This window comes from Schistocerca serialis, chromosome 8, assembly GCF_023864345.2.
Source record: "Schistocerca serialis cubense isolate TAMUIC-IGC-003099 chromosome 8, iqSchSeri2.2, whole genome shotgun sequence".
NCBI classification, from domain to species: Eukaryota; Metazoa; Arthropoda; class Insecta; order Orthoptera; family Acrididae; genus Schistocerca; species Schistocerca serialis.
Window position 1 is genome coordinate 455,313,759 of NC_064645.1, and position 16,692 is coordinate 455,330,450.

The 16,692-nt window shown below is 41.9% G+C and overlaps 1 protein-coding gene across 1 annotated transcript in view; it reads left to right on the plus strand.

Annotated features, from left to right (window-relative positions):
• The window catches only part of LOC126416418 (TOG array regulator of axonemal microtubules protein 1), a 63,243-nt gene that overhangs the window by 12,694 nt on the left and 33,857 nt on the right, over positions 1–16,692 (plus strand). Inside the window, exons 3-4 of the mRNA XM_050084138.1 lie at positions 4,835–5,027; positions 15,436–15,584. Coding sequence (XP_049940095.1) covers positions 4,854–5,027; positions 15,436–15,584 — 323 coding nt within the window. The 5' untranslated portion in view covers positions 4,835–4,853. The remainder of the gene's footprint in view (positions 1–4,834; positions 5,028–15,435; positions 15,585–16,692) is intronic.

Below are 16,692 nucleotides of genomic sequence, written 5' to 3' on the forward strand. Positions count from 1 at the left end.
TGACTCGTGCACGCACAGCTGTGAGTCGGTCTTGTACGGCAACAGATTGCGGCTGTCGTCAGAATGCCAGCAGTTGACTCAGTGGTCGGCGACTCTGCCGACTCAGCGCTGCTCGGTGGGAGCTGCAGGCGGCCAGCTGTGTGCTTCTCGCCAGCTTGGCTAAGATCGCAGCGAAAACAAGCGCCTGCGATCCAGAGTCTGAATCTGTGTCCCTCGCCTCGGAATGCCTCCGGCGTGTGTTGGAAGCCAGGACGACTGTCCATGGTAGTGAGCCGTGGAGTGGCTCGGCACTGGCTGGCTATGGACCCTGCGTCGTCCTCAGAGGGTCGAACCAGCGACCCGCCGTGGACTGGAATGCTGGAGCCCCATCTACTGCTGCGTGTAGCCCAGCCGTCCAGGAGACCTGCCATACTTGAATGAATCCCGTTAGAAACCCGCACCTATTTATATGCAGCTGTGCGCCTCTGTTTTTCCTTATGCACCGCTTCGCGTCACATACTCATAGCATGCTAGGTTGGCCAGTGGGCCCCTTCTGCCTGTGATTTGCGACATGCAAAACCACTACGTATCCTCTTGCCCTGTGGCCTCTATTCAACTTCACAACTGTTGGTATGCATAACTCGCTGCAATCCTGCCCACACCTGGCTGTAACTTGTGCTCAGAATATTGGAAAAAACTAACTTTCCCTATCCTAAACAGTGGTGCCGCTACAGTCTGTACATGTACATCATATCTACCGATTTACATCCCATACGGAAAATTCCTTTGTGGTGTGTCGACTTTTTTTTGTCTTAGGGGGCATAATAACAGACAACACAGCTGATGTAGACTGTGTGATGGGGATTTGCTGCTGCGAGGTGCCCCCCTTCCCCTTTCTCCTGTGTTCCACTGCACTCGGCCCATGTGAATTCATTGACTATCCTGACAGCACGTATGAGGCTAGGCATGAGGTGAAATTTAAATAGAATTTTTACTGTTTCATGGAATTCTTTTTTCGTTTACAACCACAGAACGCTCAGATAATAAAGTCATTTTACAACAATTACGTTGCATAGCAGTCTGACATGGCGTTATGAGGAACAATTGAGTGTGAATGTGCTCTAAAAGCGAAATAACCATTGCACCGCGACCAAAATAATAATGGCTCTGCGGGTCTCGCAATATTCGTGGATCACATGTCGCCTGCATATTAACGATTGCCTACCACTGGATTAGACGATTTCAGTTTGTGAAGAAAACTTGAGAATGGTTTACAGTGTTTCTTCACTTTTCTTCCCATTCTCCTCTTTCTCCCGAGTCTGCCTATCTTCACAGTGCTAGTTTAGAGGGAGTTTAATGATATAATTACTTTTAATTTATTTATCATTTAATTCCCCCACAACTGGCAGCAACCATATTGTTGCTCTTCAGGCGAATTGCATATACAATCAGCTCCACAAAAGAGTGTACGCAGTTATCTGTATGAAGTAAAAGACAATATCTTAAATATATACATTTACACGAAAATACATTTTATTACTAATCGCACAATTACCTAACAGTTAATCCAATCGCTGCCATTATCGATTATAGCTTGGCACCTTTTTGGGATGCTTTTCACGAGATTTTCTGCATATTCTCTCAGTAACTATCTCGATATCGTCCTGATTTTATATGGCAGCTGCTTCGAAACATATATCGACTTTCCTTTAAGGTTCCTCTTAATGATCGATCAAATATTTCGATCGGATTTGCGTCCAGAGACATTGCAGGCCAATCCATCATCGACACTCCAGTGTCTTGTTTCCACCCTGTTTGGAGTTGGCTGCTATGTTTCGGATCATTATCCTCTTTCAAACCAAATAGCTCAGAAAACATTTTTGCTAAATATTGCACACTTTTCAAAGTTTAAATTGGCTTTAAATAAACGCAAAATATTAAACTGCAGCCATCAAAACAACACATTCAACTCTCACACTTTATGTATACACTGCGCAAAAGCGCAGTGATTGCAGATTCAAGACCACTACCAGCGATGTCACTGCAGACGTTGCATTTAAAATTATGGCGTACACTTTCTTGTGGAACTGGCTATAGACAGGGTACTGCAAAGTCTTTACATCAGACATGTTGGGATGATAGGTTACGTCGTGTGCAGCAACTTTTTATGACGCTGGGTGTCTCTTTATTGTTGACTGGCAGCACGGCGTAGGGAACCCGTGGTGTGTGCGTGCAACGTGTGTTGCCTATTGTGCAATCACTTTGCGTGAACGGAGACAAGATGAAGTGGCTAATACGTTCCTAAAATATCTTAACACTCTTAGAGATACTCACTCTTCTGTTTTTCTTGTTGAAAATCACTATATCGATTTACTGGTGTGGGTAGTATGGAGATACAGCACACTAGTTTGGTGAAATCTCGTCGTTCCAGGACTAGCGAATTCAAATAAAAGTGGCCTGGCGTCGCTGGGAGTGTCGATATACATTTTGTCTCTAACTAAAGTCTTTTCCTCATGAGGTGATCTATAATCTCTAGAAATTTTTTATGCAAAGACTTTGAAACACTAGGCAGGGTGTCCCAGGAGGAATAGTCAAAACTCGGGGGTATGGTAGGAATGAACATCTGAATGGGCTCTGAAGTGCATATCCTAAGAGCTATGAGCACTTCTGCATCTTTGATACTATGAAACTAATCTCTTCTATAGCAAGATTTTTGCTTTCCATATTTTAGGAGCATGTAGTAAGCACCAAAACATAAAAAAAATTGTCTAGTACACATGGGCTTTAAACTGCACACCTTAAGTCCTATGAGTACGTTTTCAGTACAAGAGACTTGTTTCACAGATGTGAAGATGAACAAGTGCTCATAGCTCTAAGTTATGCATTTTAGAGAACCTCTTTACTAAACCGTTTTCCTTCAAGCAATTGTTCCTGTCATATCCCTGAATACGGAACATTCGTCCTTTCTTTAGAATTAAAAACAAAATAAAGATTACTGCTGTTGATTATTTACAAGTGGTGACAGTGTGTCTAGTTCAGTCATGATGATGATGTTGATAACAATGATGATTATGGCGATTATGATGATGATGATGATAAATTTTGCAAGTCTCTCAAGTTCAGTTTGCAGTGGTAAATGCTATGTTGGCGGGAAAGTTGTGGGGATGAAGGGCAACAGGGCGATACAGATAAAGATTAAGCTTATCCATTACGGCGATACACATAAATTTATCGCTTTTTCTGGGGTTAGGGGATAATTTTGGGCTGGGAAGTGGAATATATACGAGGGGCGTTTGGAAAGTCTGTGCAAAAATAAAAACTACTTACGTATTTGGGGTAAACCTTTTTTTTATTTTTCGACATAGCATCCTTTTAGACTTATGCACTTCGTCCAACGCTGTTCTAATTTGTTGATCCCTTCCGAATAATAGGAATTGTCCAAGTCTGCAAAATAGCTATTAGCTGCTGCAATCACCTCCTCATTTGAATAAAATCTTTGTCCCACCAGACATTTCTACAAATTGGGGAACAAATAGTAATCCGAGGGAGCCAAATCTGGAGAATAAGGGGGATGTGAAACGAGTTGGAATCCTATTTCTATAAATTTTGCGACCACAACTGCTGAGGTGTGTACTGGTGCATTGTCGTGATGGAAAAGGACTCTTTTGCGGTCCAATCACCGGCGTTTTTCTTGCAGCTCGGTTTTCACACAATCCAATAACGATGAATAATATTCATTTGTAATAGTTTTACTCATTTCCTGATAGTCGATAAGGATTATCCCTTCTGAATCCCAAAAGACAGTCGCCATAACCTCTCTGGCCGAAGGAATGGTCTTCGCCTTTTTTGGTGCAGATTCTCCCTTGGTAATCCATTGCTTGGATTGTTGCTTGGTCAGTAATGTATCCATGTTTCATCCACAGTGTTGAAACGACGCTATAAGTCCTGTGGATTGTTCCTGAACAGCTGCAAACCATACTTGCACGATTCCGTTTTTGGTCAAGCCTGAGCAATTGCGGAACCCATCTTGTGGGTAGCTTTCTCATGTCCAAATGTTTATGCAAAATATTATGTACCCATTCATTCGAGATGCCCACAGCACTAACAATCTCATGCACCTTAACTCTTCTTTCATCCATCACCATATAATGGACTTTATCAATGATTTGTGGAGTCGTAACCTCCACAGGGCGTAGAGAATGTTCAGCATCACTTGTGTCCATATGGCCACTCTGAAAATTTTGAAACCACTTATGAACTGTTCTAATCGAAGGCGCAGAGTCACCATAATGTTTATCAAGCTTCTCTTTAATCTTCTGAGGCGTTTTGCCTTTCATAAAGTAATGTTTAATGGCCACATGAAATTCTTTTTCGTCCATTTTTTGACAATCACTCGACTTTCTTGATTGACACGAATGCCAAACACAAAGAAATGGACCAATATCGCTGAAACTTGGTGTGCATTCTTTCCACAGATGTTACTAACTAAACTTGACCTCGGTACGCGCTGGTGGTGCCATCTCTTGGACTTTGCACGGACTTTTCAAACACCCCTCGTAAATGGAAGCTTGAACAAGAAGAAGTGAGATTGGTAGAGGAGACTAGGAAAGGTATTGGAGGGCTGAGCTAAGGAAAGTGTATGGGAACTTGGCTAAAATTGGTAGGACAGGTAGAAATTCTGGGTCAAGAAGAGGGAGGCTGTCTAAGTTGCCCTGAGACAAGATATGGGGTGCCTGGAGGTGGAGGGATATATGTGTCAGATATACATACGAGTGGCCTCAGCCCACCCGGTATATCCCACTGACTGTTACCGGTACGGAGTACTCGTCAGGTGTGGCCCACGCCTGTGTTGCAGGGAACAGGTGCTGTCGGCCATGCCGGTGCTGGTGCGACTGGTGCGCCACCACCCGGACTCGGTGCTGTTGCAGGCGCCTGCCGTCGCGGCAGCACTGTCGCGCCACGTGCGCAACCTGCGCTCACAGGTGGCGCGAGCTGCCTGCCAGGCGGCGGGCGAGTTCTTCGTGGGGCTGCGGCGCACGCCGGACCTGGTAAGACGCGAACTTTAGTTCGTACTTGCCATTTGGATAGTTCACTCGCAAGCAGCGGAATCTGTGCTTTGGAATTTGTGATGTGAATCGAAAGTCTGATCGTTTGTTAGTAACATTATAGAAGTGCAGTTACTTTGGGATGGAAACTGATGGAGGCAGTGTGACTTTCTTGCCCACTTACATGTCTCAGGTAAGCTTTAGATATGTATAAGAGTGATAGTGTATCATATATAAGTTGAAAGATATCCAATATTACCTTCTTTCTATGTCGATGCTGTTCTCACATTAAGGTCGACTCAGACTGAATGTCGTAGAATAGAATGTCAAAACATTCCACAATACATTTCAGATGGCAGAATGCATACAGACTGTCAGTGTAACAAAGCAAATCAGAATGAGAAATCGACTTAAACCATTCTAAGGAAGAAAGTTTTGATTTTAGCGTTAGTGGTATGAAACTGGTAGCATCTGTTGACACTGAAAGTTAACCTGTTCCCACTGTGTTCACTCATAGTAGTGTATTTTGTGCTGTTGATTGCTTTGTTTTGGTTATCCTTTACGACGATTCTGTGAGGACTTTGATACCTTTGCTACGTGGTTCATCCACAAAAGAAGCCAAATATCTGAGAACAAATTGTTGCAACCCCCAAGCTCAGGGGTTCTAATATGTCAGAATGACTTAGAGGTACGGTTTGGGAGATAGGGTTGACTCACGCCGAAGAGAAACATCGGAAAGTGGGTCATTGACTTTATTGCATTGAAGGTACACAGCCAGCCTCCCACAGCTCCCAGAAAGTGGCGCCACACAGAGTATGTGTGTGCGTCAATGCCAATGCCAATGGCACAATCTGCTGTATCGGCGTCCAATCGCCCAGCCTTCCAGACGTAGCACTCTTACTTACGCCATGGCTAAGTTGCCGCCGTATGTGTTGGCTGCACCAGCAGCCCATGACTCGACTGACTGATCCCTCAAGCACGATTTGTGCACCCCATGTAGAGTGCTGAAGGGAAACGGCCAACTGCCTTCGTTGTAGTAAGCCTTAGCAGCCGTGGTCGTCTGCCAGAACAGCTCAGTAAGTGGCCACAGACAGCTCTGCACCTGAGAGGCCGCGAGATCACGCCCTGCATGCAGCAGCTTCCAGACCACCGGCCGATGTCACCCAGAGAGCAGAGGCTAGCAGATCTCTCGCTCCTCGCGCCAGTGCAGCTTCAAGGTGCGGCCAGTCCTGCCAAAGATATGGTGCATCCGTGCAACAGTGGTTGGCGGTAGTTTCAGGTAGCCAGTTGGCCACAAATATCCATCACCAGAGGTCATCGTGGTTGGCCTACAACTTAGACAGTCGTCATTTTCTCTTGTCCTAGGTGCAGAAAGAATGGCGACAGGACTGACTGAGCCTCCAGGGTCGCTTATTTATACGTCTTTTCCCTGTGCCTCTGACTTAGTTTCTCTGGAGCAGGCAAGTGGAGCGCTCTTTGATAATTACAACGTCAGCTTCCCTCAGCCTCCTTCTGCCCCTACAGGTTACTCGGCACTGTTGTAACTATGACATATAGATTCTTCACAGCACATCTGTGCCCTGTGCTGCCCTGATATACTCTTGTATACAATGCCCGCCAGGCCGTGCCGTCTCACCTGCTGCGAGTTAACGAGCATTTCGCTCTCATTTAAGTAAAAGGCCGAAAGAGTCAGCCTTCAGGAAATGTGAAACGAACCCTGTCGTCCGTCCAGGACCGGATGCCACAAAGGGTGCAGATTCACTATGAGAAGGGGAAACTCACAGGCGTCTCTTAAATATGGTGGACCTAAGCTCGGCCATAAAGGGAAACATTTATGGAAGATATTTAATTCTGTAGTAATGCAAGGAATCAAGCCACAGTAATTTTAATTTGCCGTCCCCCCCCAAATTTTCATAGAAAAAAAAAACAGTGGGTAAGGTAAAAAGACTCTGTATACTGCCTTCTGAATATTTCTGATATGACCGTATATGTCTCCTCGAGTGAATAAAGATCGATGTTTTAAGATCTTTGGACTTCACTTTTCCTGTGCTTTCACTTCTCAACAGAATGGAACCCTCACCACATAACCTTTGTCAAGAACATGCATTGTGTACTTTGTTTTAGCCATTGACACATTCTGTTATTGTATCATTCTGATACTATATTCCAATTCTGCAATATCCTACGTGTGTGAACTTGGAAATCCTTACTGGAGTCAGAAACCATCTAGACTCCAACATACCCCTTAAGACCCAATGATAATACACTTAACAAAATGGAACTAAGCTATCCGAAATTTGGCTGTAACTTGGGGCGGGGAATTGCTACAAAATCAGTTAATAACTGTATTTTAAAAATAATTGATAATTAAAATGATATGAAGGGAACACTACCTACTTTAAATGAAACTGAAATCAAAGTATAATGGTTATTTATTGCAAAAATTCGACTTCATATACAAGAAAACCAACAGACTGGCAATACAAATCTAACATGATAGACTATTTATCAGTACAAATATGACGTGCAGGGAACTATAATGGACTGAGCTGCACATCTGTCACTGATGTGAGTAACCACAATGAGTATGAATTTCGCTACACAGTTGTTGGTTGTCCAGACTAAAAGTAAATGAAACTATGATGATTAAAATTCTTCTGCATATCATAACATGTCATTGTATAAATTACTTTACTTAAAAACTTAAAACCAACGATTGGACAGTATTACAACGGCCCTACTCAGGCAATTGCTGCCCTGAGAAAGGCTGTTGTGATCGAAACATTGGTTTTAAGTTTATAATTAAAATATTTTGTACAGTGACACGGTACAATACCCAGAAGAATTTTAATGATCATGATACCGGCCGCAGAAGCTTATGTAGTTATGTCAAAAGAACCTATCTTCATAATTGGAATCTAACAACACTGTGGCATCGGTGTGCCCTTATAAAATGGTAAACTCCCATTTATCAAGCTGGTTCTGCACAAAATGCTCATGAATCTCGTGTTACGTCAATGGACGTGAAGATGGGATCAGCACGAGATCTGCACCAGCCCAGAATCTGTGGGTCACACTAAGTCATCAGCATGACGTCCCGGCGCAGAACACCAGAATGATCGTCCCCTCACCAATCGAGCAAGTGAAGTCTCTTCTAAGACCAGTGATTCCAGAGTGTTCACAATCATGCGTCCCTGCAACCGATCCCCCACTTGCACCTGCACTGCAGCAAACAGCAATCAGGCAAAATCTTATTTACTTCTTTCCAATGGCGTGAAACTGCAATGTTAAATAATTTCCCAACTTACAACATATCAAGTAGAGTGCCAGTTAGGCCACACTCCCCTCTCAAAGTTTGTAATGGAAATCCCTGTGTAATATCATGCGGCAATAGGCAAGTCGGACCACTGTTCGTACATTGCAGAATTTCCAACACACCAAGCGAACGTGACGGTAACTGCTCTAGGTCCCATTCCCACAGAAACAGGCTTGGTCTCTTCAAGAACAGTGAGTCCTCTCCAGATACTAGCAGCTGGTAGGCCAACCCATAATACTCAAACCTACTAGTTGGGCTCTGGACAGTACCATACAGCACAACACTGAAAATCCCGTCCTTCTTTGAGTGACTCAGGACTCCTGCAAGCCTCATTAGAGTGTCTCTATCACCTGTGAAATCCAGGGATCTAACAGTCTGAGTGGCGAGCGGACTGCCTCATTATTCCCAGTGTTGTGTGCCTCTTTATATGGTCCTTTAAATATCACTAGCCACGCAAATTACCACTACAAAGTGCACAGAAGGGCTCCAGGGCACCATATGCTAGCCACAGCTATATCACAACTTGTGCCTCAGTGCGGCTTATACGGTAGAATACGAAAGGCAAAGGTCAGGAGTTTAATCTGCCAGGAAGTTTCATATCAGCGCACACTCTGCTGCAGAGTGAAAGCTTCGTTCTGAAATAACGTTGTTATTTCAAAGTCGTACCAATTTAGTCCAAGCATTGCAGCCATACAAACAAACTCATGTCGATATTTCTTCACTCTGCGCTTAATTCATTAAATTAACACAAAATCAGAAGTTTACAGGCTTGGATGACTTTCGCTAACTATCCCTCGGGGCTCATAGAATAGCAGACAATGATTTCATCCACCCAAGCCTCTGCAGTAATTGCGTCGTTCTGATGTCTGACGGATGAGCACAGGTTGTATCACTGTAAATATTTGCAAAATCATTCCTCGCCAGGAGATCAGTCCTTCCCAGTTCAAAGCCAGCAACTGAGTATTTAATTTTTTCCAGCACATCTGCAGCTATGTTGGCTCTTTCTCTTTCAGTTAATCAATGTGACACAAATCATTGACGTAACCACCATAGGTCGAAGCAAATATTAATTGGCAGGCCCACTAGCGGTCTGCGGTCTTAATAACTTTAATCTTCGAGACCGAGTGATCTGAGCGATGGCAGGTATAAAGTCGTCTCACAGTATTATCACCAGCCACTTCAGAGGGCACGTTTTTTATTAACTGAGACATGTCTTTTTGTCTTCTCAGTATTTGCTTTCCATTCTTCAAAATCAGAAAACGATGAGAGCTGCAAATTTTCTTTAGTAATATAATGCATCACGTCTAGATAGCCTACATAGCACTTTCCTGATGATGCTTCAAAAGCAAAGACAGCACTTTACTTTCTTCCTTCCAGATGCGTTGCTTGAAGTCTCACCATGACAATCTCACAGGTGGCGCTTGAAGCTCAATTCATAGTTGAAATTTTTATTACTGGCTTTACGCTGACCAATTTAAGACTGGTGACTTTTTTTGGAAAGATGTGATTACATTCAAGCTTTCAGGGTGAATCTTCGAAGCGTGTTCTCTCAGATGTTTCTTAAATTTATATTGCTTCTCGTATGCTGAACTGCTTGCCCTCTTTCACGTCAACATAGAAACAAAAGATTTTTTCACGAATGCCAAACAGGTAAAATCTGAGTTGCCGTTTGACCATTGGTGGGTTTGTTACTGGAAGTTATTGAATCCAGTTGGTTTTTGGCCCCGCTGCACTAGACTTTGTTGGTTGCATGTGCTGGCGTAAGATGCTTAATAATGTGTACTGTTTCCATTTGAAGACTCCGTTGGCCTTTATGATTGTGGTTCGTACGTTGACGGCAGATTACGCCTCGGGCCTGAAGATGACACTTCTCTGCGTAGAAACTCATGCATGTTTTGAATAAACGACGTTGGATTACAATACAGCTGTTGATTTCAACTATGATTATTCAAGTATGTCAAAGACTAAGTCACTGGGAACAGAAAATCTGACATAACTATTTCGAAGATCCCATTCTGGCATTCTCCTAGATTATTTAAGGAAACCATAGAAAATCTAAATAATAACAGTGACTTGCAATGCACTCCTACGAAATACGAGTCCATTGTCAAACCAGTACAGCACATCGTTTGACCTCTTATGAGCACTGTCATGATGGAAATAAAAGAAAGGTTCAAGAGTGGGATTAAAATTCAAGGTGAGTGATGTCAATGATAAAATTCGCTGGTGAGACGGCTGTCCTCAGTGAAAGTGAAGAAGAATTGCAGGATCTGCTGAATGGAATGAGTACAAAGTATACATTCAGAGTAAACCAGGGAAACACTAAAGTAATGAGAAATACAAGAGATGAGATCAGCTAGAAAGTTAACTTCAGGGCTGGTGGTCAGAAAGTACATGAAGTTAAGGAATTCTGGTACCTAGACAGCAAAATAACGTAAGACGGACAGAGCAAGGAGAACATAAAAAGCCGACTAGCACTGATAAAAAGAGTATTGCTCACCAACAGAAGCCTACTAATATCAAACATAGGCCTTAATTTGAGGAAGGAATTTCTGGGAATGTACGTCTAGAGCACAGCACTGTACGGCAGTGAGACATGGACTGTGAGAGCAATGGGACAAAAGACCATAGAAACATTTCAGACGTGGTGCTACAGAAGAATGTTGAAAATTAGGTGGACTGATAAAGTAAGAAATGACGAGGTTCTCCACAGAATCAGCGAGGGAAGGACCATATAGAAAACACTGACAAGAAGAAAAAGGATAATAAGACATCTGTTGAGACATCAGGGAATAGACTCTGCAGAACTCAATGGAGCTGTAGAAGATAAAAGCTGTAGAGGAAGACAGATATTGTAATACATCCAGCAAATAATTGAGGATGTAGTTTATAAGTGCTACTCTGAGATCAAGAGGTTGACACAGAAGAGGAAATCATGGCGGCACACGTCAAATCAATCAAAAGTCTGATGACTCAAAAAAAAAAAAAAAAAGAGAGAGAGAGAGAGAGAGAGAGAGAGAGAGAGAGAGAGAGGTATATCAGCAACTGTTGTAGCACATGAAGATAAGTTGGTAAACTGGGTAGATTGCTCTACACTTTCGGTTGCACTTACTGATGGAATGTTGAACATGAAGAAACATTACTCACCTGCTAAAAAACATTTAAGTTCAGCAACTTTTGCTCTTCATATAATTGTTAGCCCTGGAAATAAACGAATTAACCTTCTTACGTATTTCACGTATGTCCACTCAGTAATGTCTTATGGATTAATTTTAAGAGGTAAAAAGTACTGATTGCACAGAAACGAGCAGTAAGAATAAAGTGTGCCGTTTACTTTTAGTCGTCACGCAGGCGCCTCTTCACGGAGTTGGTCATTTTGACTGTACTATCACAATACATATACTCCCTAACTAAATTCGTCCAGAATTATCCATATCCACAACATCAGCGGAAAAGATCACCTTTATTATCTATTCAAAATGGTTCAAATGGCTCTAAGCACTATGAGATCTAACATCTGAGGTCATCAGTCCCCTAGACTTAGAACTACTTAAACCTAAGCACATCACACACATCCATGCCCGAGGCAGGATTCGAACCTGCGACCGCAGCAGCAGCAGCGCGGTTCCGGACTGAAGCACCTAGAACCGCTCGGCCACAGCGGCCGGCTATTATCTACTATTACAACTGTCATTGGCTCAGAAAGGAGTTCAGATTGCAGCTACAAAAATTTTTGATCATTTGCTCAATACTGTAAAAGTCTGACAGATAACAAAGCAAGTTTTAAATCTACAAATCTACCATAAAATCATTTTTTCCAGACAACTCCTTCTATTCCGTGGACGACTCTTAAAAAAATCAGTAACCAAAAACAAGGACTAAAACTAGTTTTCAAGTGTAGTTGCTTGATAAGGACTAAAAAATTATATTTCCATTGATGTTAACACTAATCATGTGTACATATGCTGTAAACTAACTCGTTCCTCATCATTTCGATAAAAGAACCATTCAAATGATCTATGGAACATGTAACCAATTAACTAACTAATAAACCGCCAAGGAAGATTGCGCTTTGGTAGGAGAGTAGACTCACAGTCAACAGCCTGATTTCATTTCCCAGTCCGAGCTTCCACTCTGTCTCTAATGACCTCGTCGTTGATGGGTCGCTAAACTCTGACCTCCCTTGTGGGATCCACTCTCCAACAAGACATTCTTATTTTCATCATGGTATCCCTAAATACCTTAAGATGAATGCCAGGTTGAGACTTCACTCATTACTTGTTCATATGAACAAATGCTACGTATTTAATAACCTCAAATTTGATGGGACAATAATACACAGAATTGTTTTCTTTGCGACCACAAGTTTTATTGGATTTTAAGGAGACCACACCATGGTTCAGGCCGAAAAAAATCGATTTTCGGTTTTCATCATATTTCGATAGATTAAGGTTTTATTTAACTACTCTGAAAAGGATTTTGCTGAAAAAAAGTTTTTCGAGCATTTAAAGAGCATCTTCCTACCACATGTGTTTATGTGCCACGCCCACTTTTCTGTCACCCACTTTTCTGCATATATTTTAGATCTTTACATCCCCTACATTGCACGTTAGGGAATTTTTTTTATTCCTGAGTGTCTTGGCTATCCTTGGAATGCAACGGTCGGTATTCTTTTGTTTCTGCTGTTTGTAAACAACACACTTTCAAACACACGGTTAGTTTTGTTCAAGTGTGATTGCGAGTAGTTGTTATACTTACGTTTGCAGGGCTTGTTTACGTGTGTTTTGTTGTGTTTATTTAAGATGACAAAACGTAAAGGCATTTTCGAGAAACGAGAAATTAGAGGAAACAAGTTTAGAAAGCTTTCTGTACAAGGGGTTATGTCGCCTGGCAACGATGTTTCTATTTGTAATTCTTCAACAAGTGCATCATCAAAGAAGCTCTCACAATTTCAAGAGAGTTACAACGAATTTATTGTAAGTGACAAGGGGTGCAGTAACATTATTATAAATTTGAGAATATTATCAGATGTAATTTCTAAATTTGTACAATGTAGACAGTGTGGTGAGTCACAGAGTGTGAAAATTTGTGAGAGTGCCAGTGGGAGAAAAGGCCTAGCAATTGCTTTGGATTTAATTTGCACTCAATGTTCAGCTGTGATTTCATTTATGAGTTCTTCAAAACCAGATGCAAGTGGCTCTTATGAAATCAGTACTAGATTAGTTTATGCCTTATGATCCATTGACTAGGGCATGGCTGCAGGGAGAAGATTTTGTTCAGCGATGAACTTACATTAACCACGAAATAAATGTGAAAAACTGGCTGCAATGTTAGAGAAAGCTGTATGTGAGGTCAATGAGGAAAGCATGAAACTGGCTGCTAGGGAAGCAGTGGAAGAAAATGATGGATGTTCGGATATTGCAGTTGCACTTGATGGAAGTTGGCAGAAAAGAGGACATACTTCTCTAAATGGAGTAGTGACTGCCACGAGTGTAGATATCGGTAAAGTGTGATGTGGAGATAATGTCTAAATACTGCAAATGTTTTAAAGTCAGTGAACATAAAGACCACAACTGTGTGGCTAAGCCGGCCTCGGTGGTCTAGCGGTTCTAGGCGCGCAGTCCGGAACCGCGCGACTGCTACGGTCGCAGGTTCGAATCCTGCCTCGGGCATGGATGTGTGTGATGTCCTTAGCTTAGTTAGGTTTAAGTAGTTCTAAGTTCTAGGGGACTGATGACCACAGTAGTTAAGTCCCATAGTGCTCAGAGCCATTTGAACCATTTTGTGTGGCTAATTTTAGAGGAACAAGTGGTGGTATGGAAGTTCATGGGGTACAACAAATATTTCATCACTCCATAGAAACAAGAGGTGTACGGTACACCAAATATTTGGGCGATGGTGACAGTAAGGCATACAACAATGTGATGAACTCTAAGCCATATGGAGATGCCATTATTAGCAAAATAGAATGTGTAGGCCATGTTCAAAAACGTTTGGGAACAAGGCTGAGAAAACTAACTGTTGATATGGGAGGAAAAAATTGGAAGATGGAAAATTGTCGACTGGACAGGGTTGGTTAACTAAAACTGAAATAGAAAACTTGCAGGTATACTATGGGCTGGCAATTAGGAGAAATAAAGACAATCTGGAGGCAATGAAGAGAGATGTTTGGGCCATTTTCTTCCATAAGTCCTCTACTGATGATAAGCCATGTCATGGATTGTGTCCATCAGGAGAAAGTTCTTGGTGCAAATACAATAGGGCTCCGGCAACTGGAGAATCTTATTCTCACCAGCATCCTCTTCCTGCTGCTGTTATTACAGCAATTAAACCTATTTTCAGAGACCTGGCTCATCCTGACCTTCTAAGTGAATGTCTGCATGGGCAGACACAGAACCCAAATGAATGTTTCAACAGCATAATTTGGAACCGCCTTCCTAAAACTGTATTTGTAGGCATGCATACAATGAAACTAGGAGTTCATGATGCTGTTATTACATTCAACTGTGGTAACATTGGAAAGTGTTGGGTACCAAAAAGCTGGGAATTAATCCTGGTGAAAATATGATCACTGGGCTGCAACACTGCGATAAAATGAGGATAGCCGATATAGACAGGTCTGCAACTATTATGGCCAAGAAAGCAAGACAAACATCCAGGAAGATGAAAAAGAAGCTCAAAGACCTGCTAGAGGCCAAAGAAGGGTCATCATATGCAGCAGGACAGTTTTAATTAACTGTAAGTAACAAATTTCGAAAGTTTTTTCTTTAAAGTCAATTTCCCGCAAACTAAAATTTTCAATACATATGCCCCATTATTCTATCATAGATAACTGAATGACGTTTTCAGAGACTCTGCATAACATAAAAAGCCACCTCTGGTACTACATTCATTATTATTCCCCATTAGAAAGTTCACAAAAAATATTTTCTGCAGAAAAACTCAATATTTTTTGTTAATAAATTTAAAAAAGTGTTTCTTGAAAATTATAAAATGGATAAAGTAGATTTTATTACAGTTGACTCTATTAGCATCATGTAATATACAGTAAACATGTTAAGGTCCTCCATCAAATAGTTTTTTTGTGTTCCGCAGGATGTGGAGGAACTGGTGGGCTCGCTGTTTCACCGATCCGCAGACACAAACAGGTTCCTGCGAGCTGACTGCAACGCCGCCCTCGACAAGATGGCGGATGTATTGCCTCCAGCACGTGCCGTCCAACTTATTGTCTCCAAAGGTGCCAGGTAGGTTCCGACACAGCCTAACGGTGAAAGTATTTGAGGTTGCTCCACACAGCTGTCATTGGAAACAAATTGCACCTCGTTAGCACAGTATTCTAATGTTTTGATTATTAGCGGGTCCAGATATGTGAAATCTGGTTTTATCACATAACACAACCTTTTCCTTAATATCAATGTATTTGTGTGTTGTCCAGTACACCACGTGCATTACAGAATACATTATGAACAGGTATTTTAAGCATCCAGAATTCTCATACTGTCTATTGAAAATATTACATAATTTTGAAAGTTATTTGCTCAGACTCTATCGTTCGTTCGTTCAAGAGAATTTAAATGTTTGGCTGTTTTTTACTCAAAACTGAATGTACTTTCCTCTGTTATAAAAACATTGAACTGAAAGCGAACAGCATGTCTCAGTGCACACATTTACATAAAGACTAACCTAACTGGCGTTTACTGTGCAGGAAATTATATCTACATCTACATGGATACTCTGCAAATCACATTCAAGTGCCTGTCAGAGGGTTCATCGAACCACCTTCACATTTCTCTAGTATTCCAATCTCGTATAGCGCGAGGAAAGAATGAACACCTATATCTTTCCGTACGAGCTCTGATTTCCCTTATTTTATCGTGGTGATCGTTCCTCCCAATGTAGGTCGGTATCAACAAAATATTTTCACTTTCGGAGGAGAAAATTGGTGATTGGAATTTCGTGAGAAGATTCCGTCGCAACGAAAAACGCCTTTCTTTTAATGATTTCCAGCCGAAATCCCGTATCATTTCTGTGACATTCTCTCCCATATTTCGCGATAAACGTGCTGCCTTTCTTTGAACTTTTCCATGTACTCCGTCAATCCTATCTGGTAAGGATCCCACACCACGCAGCAGTATTCTAAAAGAGGACGGACAAGCGTAGTGTAGGGAGTCTCCTTAGTAGGTCTGTTACATTTTCTAAGTGTACTGCCAATAAAACGCAGTCTTTGGTTAGCCTTCCCCACAACATTTTCTATGTGTTCCTTCCAGTTTAAGTTGTTCGTAAGTGTAATAGCTAGGTATTTAATTAAATTTACGGCTTTTATATTAGACTGATTTTTCGTGTAACCGAAGT